Source organism: Eschrichtius robustus, chromosome 6 (assembly GCF_028021215.1).
Source record: "Eschrichtius robustus isolate mEscRob2 chromosome 6, mEscRob2.pri, whole genome shotgun sequence".
Taxonomy (NCBI): domain Eukaryota; kingdom Metazoa; phylum Chordata; class Mammalia; order Artiodactyla; family Eschrichtiidae; genus Eschrichtius; species Eschrichtius robustus.
The window spans coordinates 62,931,166-62,948,486 of record NC_090829.1 but is presented as its reverse complement, the minus strand read 5'-3'; the positions used below and the strand labels follow the sequence as shown (position 1 = coordinate 62,948,486).

At 38.7% G+C, this 17,321-nt stretch overlaps 1 protein-coding gene across 2 annotated transcripts in view; it reads left to right on the top strand.

Moving 5' to 3' along the window:
* The window catches only part of PARL (presenilin associated rhomboid like), a 63,585-nt gene that overhangs the window by 34,438 nt on the left and 11,826 nt on the right, over positions 1–17,321 (top strand). For both annotated transcript variants that reach the window (XM_068545431.1, XM_068545430.1), the window contains exons 5-7: positions 9,790–9,885; positions 10,468–10,617; positions 12,124–12,194. In XM_068545431.1, coding sequence (XP_068401532.1) covers positions 9,790–9,885; positions 10,468–10,617; positions 12,124–12,194 — 317 coding nt within the window. The remainder of the gene's footprint in view (positions 1–9,789; positions 9,886–10,467; positions 10,618–12,123; positions 12,195–17,321) is intronic.

The following is a 17,321-nucleotide window of genomic DNA, read 5'->3' as shown; positions in this document are numbered from 1 at the left end:
TTGTTGTCTGTTCAGGTATTCCGCAGATGCAGGGTACATCAAGTTGATTGTGGAGATTTAATCCACTGCTCCTGAGGCTGCTGGGAGAGATTTCCCTTTCTCTTCTTTGTTTGCACAGCTCCTGGGTTCAGCTTTTGATTTGGACCCGCCTCTGCGTGTAGGTCACCTGAGGGCGTCTTTTCTTTGCTCAGACAGGACACCGGTTAAAGGAGCAGCTGATTCAGGGGCTCTGGCTCACTCAGGCCGGGGGGAGGGAGGGATACGGATGCAGGGCGAGCCTGCGGTGGCAGAGGCCGGCCTGACGTTGCACCAGCCTGAGGCGCACGGTGTGTTCTCCCGGGCAAGTTGTCCCTGGTTCACGGGACCCTGGCAGTGGCGGGCTGCACAGGCTCCCAGGAGGGGCAGTGTGGATAGTGACCTGTGCTTGCACACAGGCTTCTTGGTGGCGGCAGCAGCAGCCTTAGCGTCCCATGCCCGTCTCTGGGGTCCGTGCTGATAGCCACGGCTTGCGCCTGTCTCTGGAGCTCCTTTAAGCGGCGCTTTTAATCCCCTCTCCTCGAGCACCAGGAAACAAAGAGGGAAGAAAAAGTCTCTTGCCTCTTCTGCAGGTCCAGACTTTTTCCCGGAGTCCCTCCCAGCTAGCCATGGTGCACTAGCCCCCTTCAGGCTGTGTTCATGCAGCCAACCCCAGTCCTCTCCCTGGGATCCGACCTGCGAAGCCCGAACCTCAGCTCCCAGCCCCCACCCGCCCTGGCGTGTGAGCAGACAAGCCTCTCGGGCTGGTGAGTGCTGGTCGGCACTGATCCTGTGTGGGAATCTCTCCACTGTGCCTTCTGCACCCCTGTTGCTGCTCTCTCCTCTGTGGCTCCGAAGCTCTGCCACCCGCAGTCTCTGCCTGCGAAGGGGCTTCCTAGTGTGTGGAAACCTTTCCTCCTTCACAGCTCCCTCCCACTGGTGCAGGTCCCATCCCTATTCTTTTGTCTTTGTTTTTTCTTTTTTCTTTTGCCCTACCCAGGTACATGGGGAGTTTCTTGCCTTTTGGGAGGTCTGAGGTCTTCTGTCAGCGTTCAGTAGGTGTTGTATACGAGCTGTTCCACATGTAGATGTATTTCTGATGTATTTGTGGAGAGGAAGGTGATCTCCGCGTCTTACTCTTCCGCCATCTTGAAGCTCCCGGTGTAGTTTTAGTTTTGATTTGCGTTTCTCTAATAATTAGCGATGTTGAGCATCCTTTCATGTGTCTGTTGGCCACCTGTATGTCTTCTTTGGAGAGATGTCTATTTAGGTCTTCTGCTTTTTGTTTGATTTTTTTTTTTTTTGTCCCCGCCACGTGGCTTGTGGGCTCTTAGTTCCCTGATCAGTGATTAAACCCCGGCCCTCGGCAGTGAAACCACTGCATCCTAACCACTGGACCATCAGGGAAGCCCCTGGGTTGTTTGTTTTTTTGTTGTTGAGTTGTATGAACTGTTTGTGTATTTTGAAAGTTAAGCTCTTGTCAGTTGCATTGTTTGCACATGTTTTCTCACATTCTGTAGGTTGTCTTTTCGTTTTGTTTATGGTTTCCTTTGCTGTGCAAAAGCTTGTAAGTTGGATTAGGTCTCATTTGTTTATTTTTGTTTTTATTTCTATTGCCTTGGGAGACTGACCTGAGAAAACATTGGTATAATTTATGTCAGAGAATGTTTTGCCTGTGATCTCTTCTAGGAGTTTTATGGTGTCATGTCTTACGTTTAAGCCTTTAAGCCATTTTGAGTTTATTTTTGTGTGTGGTGAGAGTGTTCTGACTTCATCAGTTTACACACGGCTGTCCCACTTTCCCAACATCACTTGCTGAAGAGACTGTCTTTTTCCCATTGTATTAAGGCAGAATAATATTGCGTTGTATGTATACACTGCATTTTGTTTATCCAGTCATCTGTTGATGGGCATTTGGTTTGTTTCACCTTTTGGCTATTGTGAATAATGCTGCTAAGAACATGCAGTATAAGTCTGTTTTAAGTCCCTGCTTTCAATTCTCTGTAGTGTATATTTAGAAATGGAATTGCTGCATCATATGGTAATTCTGTGTTTAACTTTTTGAGAAACTGTTGAATTGTTTTTCACAGTAGTTGCACCATTTTACATTCCCACCAGCAATGTATCAATACAGGAGTTCCAGTTTCTCCATATCCTTGCCAATACTTGTTATTTTCCTTTTTTTCTTTTTTTTAATAATAGCCATCCTAATGTGTGGCAAGTGGTATCTCATGGTTTTGACTGCGTTTCCCTAATGACTAGTAATGCTGAGCATCTTTTCATGTGCTGTTGTCCATTTATTCTTTGGAGAAATGTCTGTTTAAATCCTTTGTCCTTTTTTTTTATTTTGGCTGCGCCACATGTCATGTGGGATCTTAGTTCCCTGACCAGGGGTCGAACCCACGCCCCCTGCAGTGGAAGTGCAGAGTCCTAACCACTGGACCACCAGGGAAGTCCCACTTTGTCCATTTTTTGAGTTGTCTTTTTGTTGGGTTGTAAGAGTTCTTTATATATTCTGGATACTAGACCTTTATTAGATATATGATTTGCAAATATTTTTTCCTATTCTATGGGCTGTCATCACTTTAATAGTGTTCTTTGCAGCATGAACTTTTTAATGAAATCCATTTTATCCATTTTTTATTTTATTCTGCTTTAAGTGTTATATCAAGGAAACTGGGGCCTAATCCATGGTCACAAAAATTTACACCTATGTTTTCTTCTAAGAGTTTTATAGTTTTAGCTTTCACATTTAGGTCTTTGATTCATTTTGAATTAACGTTTGTATTCAGTTTGAGGAAGGTGTCCATGTTCATTCTTTTGCTGGTGGATATCTACTTGCTCTGGCACCATTTGTTAAAAAGACTATTCTTTTCCCATTGAATTGTCTTGGGACCACAGTAAAAAAAAAAAAACCAGTTGACATAGATGTATGGATGTACTTCTGAACTCTCAGTTCTATTCCATTGGTCTATATGTGTATCCTTATGACATACTGGCTTGAGTACTGTAGCTTTGTACTTTAAGTTTTCAAACTGGGAATTGTGAGTCTTCCAACTTTGTTAATATGGAGTATTACATTGATTATTATATGTTGAACCAGTTTTGCCTTTCTGAATAAATTCCACTTGGTCATTGTTTATAATTTCTTATATTCTGCTGGATTTGATTTGGTAGTATTTTCTTGAGGATTTTCCATCTGTGTTCATAACGGATATTGGTAGTTTTCTTGTGATGTCTTTGTCTGGTTTTGATGTCAAGGTAATACTGGCTGCATAGAATGAGTTGAGAAATGTTTCTTTCTCTTCTGTTTTTTGGAAGAGTTTGAAAAGAATTGATGTTGATTCTCCTTTATGTTTGCTATAATTCATCAATTGTAGTAAGTTGAATAGTGTTTCCCAGAATTCATGTCCACCCAGAAACTCAGAGTGTTATTTGAAATAAGGTAACCCAGAAACTCAGTATTATCTTAATTGAAATAGTGAGATCATACTAGATTAAGGTAGGCCCTAAATCCAATGTTTTGTGTCCTTATAACAAGAGAATAGGACAAAAAGACACATGCTGAAAAGCAGGCCCTGTGAAGAGATGGAGGCAGAGACTGGAGTGATGCTGCTATAAGCCAAGCAATGCCAAGAGCTACCAGAATCTAGGAAGAAGGAAAGAAGGACTCCTCTTCCGTAGAGTCTTCATAAGGAAGCATGACGCAGCTGACCATTTGATTTCAAATTTGATTTCAAATTTCTAGCCTCCAGAACTGTAAGAGAATACATTTCTGTTCTTTTAAGCCACCGAGTTTGTGGTAATTTATTATAGCAGCTCTAGGGAAGTAATATACTGGTAAAGCCATCTGGTCTTGGGCTTTTCTTTATGGGAAGTTTTTTGATTATTAATTCAATCTCTTTACCTATAAAAAAGGCCTATTCAGATTCTGTATTCCTCCTTCAGTCAGTTTCAGTGCTTTGTGTCTTTCTAGGAATTTGTCAGTTTCATCTAAGTTCTCATTTGTTGGTATACAATTGTTCATAGTATCCTTAGAATTCTTTTTATTTCTGTAAGGTAAGTGGTATCATTCTGCTTTCTTTCCTGATTTTAGTGATTTTGAGTCTTTTCTTCTTTTCTTTGTCAGTCTAGCTAAAGGTTTGTCAATTTTGTTGATCATTTCAAAGAACCAACTTTCAGTTTCATTGATTTTTCTCTGTTTTTCTATTCTCTACTTCATTTATCCAAACTCTTTATTATTCCCTTCTGCTTGCTTTAGGTTTACTTTGCTCTTTTTTTTCCCCTAGTTTATTAAAGTGGAACCTTAGGTTATTGCTTAGAGATCTTTTTTAGTGTAGGCATTCACAGCCCTGTTTTTGCTGTATCCTGTAAATTTTAGTATTGTCTTAGTTAGCTTGATCTGCCATAACAAAATACCATAGATCAGGTGGCTTAAACAACGGAAATTAATTTTCTCACAATTCTGGGGGCTAGAAGTTAAAGATCAACGTGCCAGCATCGTTGGTTTCTGGTGAGAACTTTCTTAGCTTGTAGACTGCCACCTTGCTGTGTCTTCATATGGCAGGTAGAGAGAGCAAGAGCAAGCTCTCTGGTATCTCTGTTATAAGGACACTAATCCCATCATGAAGGCCCCACCTCAGCCTCCTCTAAATCTAAGTACCTCCTAAGGCCCCATTCCCAAATACATCCCACTAGGGGTTAAGGCATCAACATATGAATCTTCGGGGGACACAATTCAGTTCATAGCAGGTATGTTATATTTTTGTCTTCATCCATCTCAAAGTACTTCCGAATTTTCCTTGCTATTTCTTCTTTGACCCATTGGTGATTTAGGGGTGCGTTAATTCCACATATTTGTGAATTTTACAAATGTATTATTGACTTGTAATTTTATTCCATTGTTGTCAGAGAACCTACTGTTTATAATTACAGTTTTGAAATTTTCAGGTTGAAAATTTATTGAGACTTGTTTTGTGGCTGAACATATGGTCTATCCTGGATAATGTTCCACATGCACTTGAGAAGACTGTATTCTCTTGAGTGGCATATTCTATAGATGTCTGTTAGGTCTAGTTTGTTTATAGTATTCAGGTCTTCTACATCTTTGCTGATAATCTAATTTTATCCATTATTACAAATGAGGTATTGAAGTCTCCCAGCTATTACTGAGTCATTTATTTTTCCCTTAAGTTCTGTCAGTTTTTACTTCATATATTTTGGGTTTCTACTGTTAGAAGCATATATGTTTGTAATTGTTATATCTTCTTCATGGATATCAAGATTTTTTTTTGACCCATTTTTCATTATATAATAGCATTCTTTGTCTCTAGTAACAAATACTGTCTTAAAGTCTACTTTGTCTTCTTCTTGTGGCTTTCTAGATCCCAGAAATATGTTGGAGGTTTTGTAAGCCCCTATGAACATATCATTCCTCATATTTTCGTTTTAAGATTTTTGTTTAGTCTCTATTATCCATCACCTCAGGCAGCTGCAAACTTAAACACTTGCCTGTAATTGCTTTTGACAAACGCCCCCTGGGGAAATGAGTTTTGTACTTAAGCTCCCAGGCAGGTCAAATACAGACATCCTTGCAAGTGAGGTCTTCCAAGAAACTATTATCAGATAGGTCAGATGACGATAATTCTTTGGGAACAAGGCTTTGAAAGAGATTCAGCTCCATTCTGTTATCTCTGGGGGCTGCCAGGGAAAGTGTATTTTCATGGCTAACATATCTGGAAAGCGGGGGGTGGCACTAGGGCAAGTTAAAATGCCTCAAAGCTCACTGTTCTTACCAAGATTTATCCATTTTTCTTAAAAAAATGCTGGGTTGCAGCAAGCCTTTGGCTAGTTACCAGAGTTCTGAAAAAGTAGATTCTAACATTTTTTGCCAATTTTTTCATTGCTTTTATGAAGGACAGAACTTTTGGTGGTCTTTACTCCATTATTCTTGCTGATAGAATCCAGTGCATCACTTTTGGTAAAGGTAGGCACTGAGGCAGCAGCGACCTTCCCAAATCAATAGTGCCAAGCTGGTCCAAGACATGATTGAGTCAGGAGGAGGCAAGTAACACTCCTCCTAAATGGAGATACAAACAGAGACCCTAAGCAGTTCTACCTCTCAAAGGAGAAGGAAGGAGGGGAGGGAACCATTTTCTTTGAGCATCTACATACTAGGTGCATCTACAATCTATTTAAGCCTCACTACAACCTTTATGATGTATAGCAAGTATTATCCTCATTTTACAAATGAGGAAACTGAAATGAAGGCGGTGAAATGCCACAGGCCACAAAGCTTCTAAGTGACATACCTAGGATTCAGACCTGAAAAGGCCATTCCCTTTCTACCATATTTTTCATGTATTGAGTCATCTCTGTGTGACCACTACATGTAATCATGCTTTCTCATTTAATCATCACTCAACTCTTCGAGGTTGATTTTATTACCCCCATTTTACAGACGAGGAAACTGAGGCTGAGAGATTAGGCCTCTTGCCCAGGTTATAGTGTAAATAGGACAGAGTCAGTCCTGCTGGGCTCCTTCACCCTTACCTTCAGACAGTGTGCAACTTACCTTCAGACAGTGTGCAATGCTTCCTCAGTAGGCCTACGATTGTCATACCTCCTGGTCACTTGCCTCTGGGGACCAACCTATGCTGTTCCCCATATAAGGAGCCCTTTGTCTGGTATCTGAAGTTCTAGAGTGACCAAGATCAAAAGAAATCCCCTTGGCTACCCATGTCTCTGTGTCTAGTAGAAAGAGCACTACATTAGGAATTCTGGCTTAACCACTGAATTTGGCTCTCTGAAAACTTGTACCTCTTAGAGCCTCAGTTTTCTCACCTATAATTGGCCTTCAAAATGGGATAACCAGGGAAGAAAATATCTGCATTTTACTTTCTCTCTTTTTTGTTAGTGTATTTTATAATGAATTATAGTTGTTCATGTACATAATTTGGGTATATACGTTCAGTTGTTTACTGATGGGTTTTGCCTAATCGAAGATCACTGGTCTATGAAGTGAGGGGTTTGACCGCAGCGTGTTCCAGTACCAATATTCTGTCAAATTTACCAAAAAGGCCTCTTACATTTCGGTTGAAAACTTGGCAATGTTAACTCTTTGGCTACTGTTAACCTTGATATCCTTGGTTATCTTTCCCTTCGGGTGTTTTCCCTGGTTGTAATCTCTTCAGCCAGAGATGCTCTCTACTTCTCTACAGTGCTGTAGTGCTTGCAGTTTTTGGAATTGGGTGCTGTATGTCACTGGTTTCAGGAAGTGGCGTGTGGAACTGGCAGAGTAGGCAGAGTAGTTGCCATTTTTCGGCAGGCAGGATGGGGCCCCATCTTGCTTTCTTTGCAGTGAACCATAACTGGAGCAAACTGCAAAGCCCTGACTTATCTTTATGACCATGGAAATCTGGGCCAAACTATTCTCAAGTCTTTTTTACCCTGAGATACCAAACACTGTGTATAACAATCTAGACCTAAGAGTCTCTGGGTGAGTAAAGATGTTTAACTCGGCAAAAGAAACTAAAGAACCCCAGGCAATACTAATCACTGCTCACTTCCTGTTATGATAAACCCCTGAGGTCTGTTCTGCAGCTGAGGAGGCTCTGCCCACCTTCCCTGCCCAGGGTTCCAGATTCCTCATTGGGATGTACACACAGTGCTCTTACTTGCCTTGTTTATGATCCCTTTCCCCCATTTTTTAAAAAATAAATACTGTTCCTCACATCATCTTGGAAAGAGTTGTAGTTATTTACTAAAGATGGTAAAATAGGGCTTCCCTGGTGGCGCAGTGGTTAAGAATCCACCTGCCAATGCAGGGTCACGGGTTCGAGCCCTGGTCTGGGAAGATCCCACATGCCACAGGGCAACTAAGCCTGTGTGCCACAACTGCTGAGCCCGCATGTCACAACTACTGAAGCCCGTGCGCATAGAGCCCATGCTCCACAACACGAGAAGCCACCGCAATAAGAAGCCCGCGCACTGCAACGAAGAGTAGCCCCCGCTCGCCACAACTAGAGAAAGCCCGTGCGCAACAACGAAGACCCAACACAGTCAAAAATAAAAGAAAGAAATTTTTTAAAAAAGGAAGATAAAAAAAAATTTTTTAAAAGAAAGATGGTAAAATAGCTGTCATAATCATAGTCACAGACCTCACTAGCAGGGCATCTGATAAAATTGATAGGATCAGTTCAGTTAAATGCAGTAAAACACCATTTAGTGTGCTATGAAGAAAGATACTACCAGTTCATTGGACACACTACCAATTGTAAGATGCATCCTGATTTCAGATATTAAAATGGGAAAGAATGTCTTTGGAAAGGAAACTACCATTTTTCATAGATTCTAACTCTTAAGTGGGAGAGCAAAAACTAGAGAGACTAGGAATGCCAGTGGATAGCTGAGAGTCTTACAGAGTGCACAAATACGGGAGCCAAAGGAAAACTCCAAGATGTAGCAGCTGGCAGGGACTGTACAGTGAATATCTTCTAAAATAAATTATTTTACCAGAATGTTGCTGGAATCAGTCCTTATTTTCATTGAAGAAGTTGAAAGGGCTAGTTGCCTGTTGCCTAAAGAGACAGGATGAGTGAATACATGTTTAAATTTCTTTAATTCAAGTAGATGAGTGCCTACTATGTGTAAGGAGTTGTGGTACCTAAAATTAATGTATCTTTTTAAAGTTTGCAGTTTTTAAGAATAACTTAATTTCTTCCCTAGAATTAACTGTTTAGTCACATTTTATCAGTAAACAAACTTACTCAATTTAGTGGTAGTTCTAGCAACATCAGTTCTTGCAGAAAAATAAAAGTCATCCAACTCCCACATGTAGACATATTTTCAAAAGCAGTTTCAAAAGTCTTCCAGACTATTCCTGAATTCTTATCTTATGAGTTTTTTTCTCAGACATGTGGATCTTCATCTTCACAGATGACTTTTTTTTTTTTAATTTTTAAAATTTTTTGGCCGTGCCGAGCAGCATGTGGGATCCTGGGATCCTAGTTCCCTGACCAGGGATTGAACCCGCGCCCCCTGCAGGGGAAGCGCGGAGTCTTAACCGCTGGATCACAGGGGAAGTCCCTATATAGATGATCCATAGGTGCTTCCACAAGCTGTCCAGAAGTTAAAGAAGCATACCATTCCCTGTGGAAAAAGAAGTGATGTTATGTAGCTTTTTGACTCTTGGCCAAAGAACCTAATTCTGTACATTACTTCTGTCTTTGCCTTGGCCATTTTCAAGCAATAATTATAGATCTGATTATTTATTGAGAAGAGTGAACTGTTCTGAAGGAGTAAAATATGGATCTGAGTGAAGGAAGTTAGCTCCTAGAGCATTTTCCAGGAATATTCTGACTTTACCAACCTGTGACAGTTTTGATACTCAGAAACATTGATTTCACTTACTTTTCTTAGTTTACTTCCCCCCACCCCCCCAAGTATATAATACTCTTAAATAATGTGGTAGAAAATCTTATTTGGGTGGACTTTTTTTTTTTTAAGATTTTTTTTTTTTTTGATGTGGACCACTTTTAAAGTCTTTATTGAACTTGCTACAACACTGCCTCTGTTTTATGTGTTTTGGTTTTTTGGCTGCGAGGCATGCGGCATCCCAGCTCCCCGACCAGGGATTGAACTCGCACCCCCCCCGCATTGGAAGGCGAAGTCTCAACCACTGGACTGCCAGGGAAGTCCCTCGGGTGGACTTTTGATCAGACTTCCTTTTCTTTTCTTTTTAACTTCCCTAAATTATAAATGTTTATTTTGTAGGTATCATAGCTGCAAATGTTTTTGTATTTTGTTTGTGGAGAGTACCTTCTCTACAGCGGACGATGATCAGATATTTCACATCCAGTCCAGCCTCAAGTAAGTCTAACTTGTGTGATTTTATTTTGAGGTAGAGGTAAAATGGAAGAAATATGCTTTATGGTAATTGAAGTGCTATAAAAAAGATGATTTACTTGTCAATAATTGTAAGCAAAATATGGAGGATAGGCTGTAAACTCTTGGAGGACAGGAACCTTATTTCTGTTACAGCTGTGTCGAGGCACCTAAAATGTACCTTGCACGTAGCAGATATCTAAATATTTTTTAGTGACTTAAGATCCATGATCGCTACAAGTTTACTCTTTGAAGAGACTATTATATACAATTTTATTTCCGTAATTGAAATAATTTACTAATTCTTTTTCTAACTAACCTTTTCTATAGGACAAGTTGCTTTCATTGACCTGAGAATCTTTATTGGTTGCTTACTAAGTAGAAAAGAGATTTAAGATAGCATTTTTCAAGTGGTAAAAAGCTGTCTTAAACCATCTTATCCAATCTTTTAACTAGCTCTGGTTTGTTTCGCATGTTTGTGTCATAATAATAATGAAAAAGTCTAAAATGGATCATTTTTACTGGCTGTGTGTTCCACAATTACAAGACTTTTTCTTTCTCTTGTAGAGGTCCTTTGTTCTCCAATGTTGCTGTCAACGTTCAGTCATTTCTCCTTGTTTCACATGGCAGCAAATATGTATGTCTTGTGGAGCTTCTCCTCCAGCATAGTGAACATTCTCGGTCAGGAGCAGTTCATGGCAGTGTACTTATCTGCAGGTAATAAGCTTTCATCTTAGGACCTTTCAGAGTATAAGTGTTCTCCCCTATCTGGAGAAGGGACAAAGGGAATGATTATAGCCATATTCTATATACCGTAAGTGCTCAGTATGTATTTGTTTCTCAGATTGTATATAGAGAAGGATACAAACTGGTGTAGTGTTTAAGCATGTCATTTTTATCTCCCTAGGCCTTGGTTTCTTTAGCTCAGGCCCACCATTTTATAGATTAGTGGTTCCCAGAGTTCCGGGATGCCTCAATTATCTGGATCTGTGTTAAATTAGTGGTTCCCAGAGTTCCGGGATGCCTCAATTATCTGGATCTGTGTTAAATAACCTTACGCTCATTTCCCAAGTGTGTTCAGTTTTCAGAAAACTTTCGATTAGCTATCCAATAAGATTGTCAAGAATGAGTTCGTTCTTTGTTGCAAGCATATATTAGCATGGAACCACTCAGGTCATCCTGGAGGTAGCATCATTTCCTTATTTCACTAGTAAATGATAGTGCAGGATTCCAGGTTCCTAGATGCTGCTAAATTGGCAGTTGGTTGATTATATTTTACTTATCTCAAAAAAAATTTTTTTTTACTTTCTGTTTGCAAAATGTACTCAATTATAACCATAAAGTGTAAAAATTCATTCCTAAAATCCCTTCATTTAAAAACAGTATATCTGGCAGATATGTGTAGTGAAAAGACACTGAGCTTGGAGATGGAAGGCCTAGGTTCAGATCCTGTTTCTGCTTACCAGCTGTGTGATGTTGCAGAAAAGACTATACCTCTCTGAGGATAATACTACTTACTCTCATATGACATGGGGTTGTAGAAGGGATAAAATAAAAGCACCTACCACAAGGCCCCGAGTGGGTACTTAATCAGTGTTAATTAAATACTCACGTGCATCTAGTCTTCAAAACAGAAGCTGAGCAGTATCTTTGGCCTAATAAGGTAAGTGTGTAGTTCTTTCCCTGAGCACTAATGTTGTTGTAGGTACAAAGGGTCTGTTTCAAGTGCCATTAATTCCTGCTCTATAGAAAGTTGTTTTTTAAAATTAGCCATACTCAGTTCAGATGACGTTGGTGCCAAAGGGACCTGTAAAGGATCATCTAGTCTAGATCTGCAACACATTCATTTGGCAAGCTGGGTAAAATATAGACTCCCTGGTCCCACTCCAGAGGTTCTGATTTAGTGTTTAGAGCGCAGTCCAGAGAATTCCCAGACAGTTGGTGAGTTTGGGAACTAGTCTTTCTTCATACAGTGTAGATGAGGAAAATGATAACTACAAGGTAAAGTGAATGACCCTACGTTACTCAGTAAGTGGTACAGTGGGTCAGACTTTGCTTTCCCTATAATATATCTGAAGCGACAGGCAGGATAAGTATTTATGCCTGCACCTTGTAGTGACCTGGGTAGAAACCCAACATTGTTAGTCTCTGTGGGGTGGAGGTCAGAAATGGAAGCCATTTTTATACCTCACTAAAATTACTGAAATGTGATTTATTTCTTAGGTGTTATTTCCAATTTCGTTAGTTATGTGTGTAAAGTTGCCACAGGAAGATATGGACCATCACTTGGTGCAGTAAGTATTTCTAACTAAAATTTTTCGCTTCATTTTGAAATAATTTTAGAATTACAAGAAAGTTGCAAAATTAGTACAAAGAGTTCCTATATACCCTTAACCCTACTATTAACTACAGAACCACAGTACAACTATCAACGCCAAAATATTAATATTTAAACAATACTATTAACTAATCTACATCTAATTTAGAATTTATGCATTTGTAAAGCTTTGTAAATTTCAGGCTATCGCTTTTAACCATTGGTCATTTATATATACTTAACTGGCACAGAGTATATATCATGAGGAGTAGTCAAAATAGTGGATATGCAATCCCCAGAAACTGGAGAGCCTAATCTAGCATTGGAAAATTCTAAGTAATTAGGGATTTGAATCTGATACTGTGTCCTCCTCTTTAGTCAATATTTGAGTGCTATGCAGATTAGACTGCTAGGCACTGTACTTACTAGAGGCTGAGGATACATCCAGTGAGCAAGATATCAGAATTCCTGCCCTCAGTTATGTTCTGGATGATTTTAAAAAATTACAATTGTGTTTTCTTTTGAGTTTAATGACAGATTTCTAGGCACATGGAAATCTTTACATAATATTTCTTTAAAAACTACACATTCAATTTGTGCATAGTTAAATACACTTAAATGTATTCAGTGCACTTAAATGTATTCAAATAGGGAATTTCACATTTAAAGAAACTGTAAGAAGGTTCAGTTTTGGAAAAGAATCCTTATGTAAAATAACCATTCCATAATTTGTGTGTTCCTCAGATTTGTGTCTACCTAATTTTCCCAATGAGGCCTGTATCTTGTCCTATGACCTTTATGCCTTCTTAACTTAATCCCCCCCCCATTTTTTTCTTCGTGGAATGTTTGTTTTCTATATAAAATTTGATGTCAATATAATTTATATATCTCAAATTCTACCTCATTTGCCAACTAAGCACCTGTTTTGTGAAGGCAGTGAAGACCACTAGGATCAATCAGAAATGGTCTCTGACTTTCAAGTTTAGTTTAGTTGGGGAGAAAACATTATACACATCTAATATACACTGAAAGGGCTGAGTAGTCTCTAGAGGACATTGGGGGTTCTGAGGGTGGGAAGACTTTTCTCATTACTTCGGAGGATCTGGGAAGGCATTTTGATGTGCCCTCAGACAAGTGGTATTCCCATTTTACAGATAGGAAACTGAAGTTCATGAATAGAGTGTGGCGGCATGGCATTTGGAATTAGACTGAGTTTGAATCCCAGCTCTGCCTCTTACTCATGATTTCCAGGACTTATTACTTAACCTCTCTGAACCTGCTTCCCCATATAAAATGGGGATAACATACCTATTTCTCATTTGCAATGCAAGTGTGTTTAGAGTGCTTAGCATAGTAAGGAACATGTAGTAAGAAAGGTGGAAGTGGTGGTTTCTATTCAGTCATCAAAATCCTATAGAGCCATGGCAGGATAAAATTATTATCCTCAAATACTTTCATTCATTCTTGGTTAAAATGAAGGAAAACTGAATCACCAGGTATATGGTATTTTTAATGAGAAATCTGGAGAAAAAAATACTGTTGACAAAATTGTGATAGAAAATATAAAGTATTGGTCTTACTGCCTTTGAAAGATGAAGATTGTTAAAGAATATTTGTCAATTATCAGTGGCACAAGGGAGCGAGAATACTGACTAGATTTTGGTAAGGAGTTTAGTTAGAGCTATGCCTATCAATCTCATTTAAAAATTGAATTTCTTACTAGTTACTGGTTATTATTATATTCATTCCCTGTGCTATACAGTATGACCTTGTTGTTTATCCTATATATAATAGTTTGCCTCTGCTAATCCCAAACTCCCATTCCTTCCCTCCCCTACCCTGCCTTCCCCTTGGCAACCACAAGTTTGTTCTCTGTATCTGTAAGTCTGTTTTTGTTTCATAGATATGTTGATCTGTATCATATTTTAGATTCCACATATAAGTTATATGATATTTGTCTTTCTCCTTCTGACTGACTTAGTATGATAATCGCTACGTCCATCCATGTTGCTGCAAATGGCATTATTTCATTCTTTTTGATGGCTGAGTAATATTCCAGTGTGTGTGTGTGTGTGTGTGTGTGTGTGTGTGTGTGTGTGTGTGTGTGTGTGTACACCACATCTTTATCCATTCCCCTGTCGATGGACATTTAGGTTGTTTCCATGTCTTGGCTATTGTAAATAGTGCTGTTATGAACATAGTGGTGCATGTACCTTTTCGAATTAGTTTTGTCTGGGTGTGTGCCAAAGAGTGGGATTGCTGGATCATATGGCAACTCTATTTTTAGTTTTTTGAGGAACCTCCATACTGTTTTCCATAGTGGCTGCACCAATCTACATTCCCACCAACAGTATAAGAGGATTCCCTTTTCTCCACACCCTCTCCAGCATTTGTTATTTGTAGACTTTTTAATGATGGCTTTATGACCGGTGTGAGGTGGTACCTCATTGTAGTTTTGATTTGCATTTCTCTAATAATTAACGATGTTGAGCATCTTTTCATGTGTCTATTGGCCATTTGTATTTCTCCTTTGAAGAAAAGTCTGTTTAGGTCTTCTGCCCATTTTTCGATTGGGTCGTTTTTTTGTTGTTGTTATTGAATTGTATGAGCTGTTTGTATATTTTGGAAATTAAGCCCTCGTCGGTTGCATCATTTGCAAATATTTTCTCCCATTCCTTAGGTTGTCTTTTCATTTTGTTTATGGTTTCCTTTGCTGTGCAAAAGCTTGTAAGTTTGATTAGGTCCCATTTGTTTATTTTTGTTTTTATTTCTATTGCCTTGGGAGCCTGACCTAAGAAAACATTGGTACGATTTATGTTAGAGAATGTTTTGCCTGTGATCTCTTCTAGGAGTTTTATGGTATAATATCTTATGTTTAAGTCTTTAAGTCATTTTGAGTTTATTTCTGTGCATGGTGTGAGGGTGTGTTCTAACTTTATTGATTTATGTGCAGCTGTCCAACTTACCCAGCACCACTTGCTGAAGACACTATCTTTTTCCCATGTTATATTCTTGCCTCCTTTGTTGAAGATTGACTGTAGGTGTGTGGATTATTTTCTGGGCTTCCTGTTTTGTTCCATTGAGCTGTATGTCTCTTTTTGTGCCAATACTACACTGTTTTGATTTCTGTAGCTTTGTAGTACTGTCTGAAGTCTGGGAGGGTTATGTCTCCTGCTTTGTTCTTTTTCCTCAGGATTGCTTTGGCAATTCTGGGTCTTTTATGGTTGTATGTAAATTTTAGGATTATTTGTTCTAGTTCCGTGAAAAATGTCATGGGTAATTTGATAGGGATCAAATTAAATCTGTAGATTGCTTTGGGTAGTATTGCCATTTTAACAGTATTAATTCTTCCAGTCCAAGAACATGAGATATCTTTCCATTTCTTTGAATCATCTTTAATTTCCTCTATTAGTGTTTTGTAGTTCTCAGCATGTAAGTCTTTCACCTCCTTGGTGAGGTTTATTCCTAAGTCCTTTATTTATTTTTTTATGCAATTTTAAAAGGGATTGTTTGTTTACATTCCCTTTCTGATATTTCATTGTTATTGTAAAGAAATGCAACCAATTTCTGTTTGTTAATCTTGTATCCTGCTACATTGCTGAATTCGTTTATCAGTTCTAGTAGTTTTTGTGTGGAGTCTTTAGGGTTTTCTATATATAGTATCATGTCATCTACATATAATGACAGTTTTACCTCTTCCCTACCAATTTAAATACCTTTTATTTCTTGTCTGATTGCTGTGGCTAGGACTTCCAATACTATGTTGAAGAGAAGTGGTGAGAGTGGGCATCCTTGTCTTGTTCCAGATTTTAGCAGGAATGCTTTCAGCTTTTCGCCATTGAGTATTATATTGGCTGTGGGTTTGTCATAAATACCTTTTATTATGTTGAGATATGTTCCCTCTATACTCATTTTTGTAAGGTTTTTATCACAAATGGGTGTTTAATTTTATCAAATGCTTTTTCTGCATCTATTGAGATGATCATGTGGTTTTTGTCCTTTCTTTTGTTGTGGTGGTGTATCACATTGGTTGATTTGCGTATGTTAAACCATCCTTGTGACCCTAGGATGAATCCAGTTTGGTCATGGTATATGACCTTTTTTATGTGTTGTTGGATTTGGTTTGCTAATATTTTGTTGAGAATTTTTGTGTCTGTATTCATCAAAGATATTGGCCTGTAATCTTCTTTTTTGGTAGTGTCTTTGTCTGGTTTTGGTATCAGGGTGATGGTGGCTTTATAGCATGTCTTTGGGAGTGTTCTTTCCTCTTAAGTCTTTTGGAAGAGTTTGAGAGGGAGCAGTACACGTTCTTCTCTGTATGTTTAGTAGAATTACCCAGGGAAGCCATCTGGTCCTGGACTTCTGTCTGCAGGGAGTTTTTTTAGTTACAGATTCTATTTCATGATCTGTTCAAGTTATCTATTTCTTCTTGATTCAGGTTTGGTGGGCTGTATGTTTCTAAAAAGTTGTCCATTTCTTCTGGATTGTCAAGTTTGTTGGCATATAATCGTTCATAGTATTCTCTTATGGTTTTTTGTATTTCTGTGGTATCAGTTGTGATTTCTCCTCTTTCATATTTTGTTTATTTAGGTCTTCTTTCCTTTCTTCTTGGTGAACCTGGCCAGAGGTTTGTCAATTGTTTACCCTTTAAAAGAACCAGCTCTTGATTTTATTGGGTTTTGTCCTATTGTTTTTTTAATCTTTGTTTTATTTATTTCCTCTCTGATCTTTAATGTCTCCTTCCTTCTGCTGACTTTAGGTTTTTGTTCTTTTTCTAATTGTTTTAGGTGATGGGTTAGATTTGAGATTATTTGAGATTTTTTTATATCTTAAAGAAGGCCTGTATTGCTATGAACTTCCCTCTAAGGACTGCTTTTACTGCATCCCATAGATTTTTTATGGTTGTGTTTGTAAATAGTTTATCATAGGCTGAATTTGCTCACCAACATTATGATAACCTGCTTGCTGTAACTTCATTGATTTAACTTATCACTGGTCTAACTTGTACATAAACTGAATTCTCGTGCTTAGGAAAGTACCTTCAGTCTCTTTCTTACAAGGTTGCAAGTGAAATAAAATGATCACTAGTGCAGATTCATTTGGA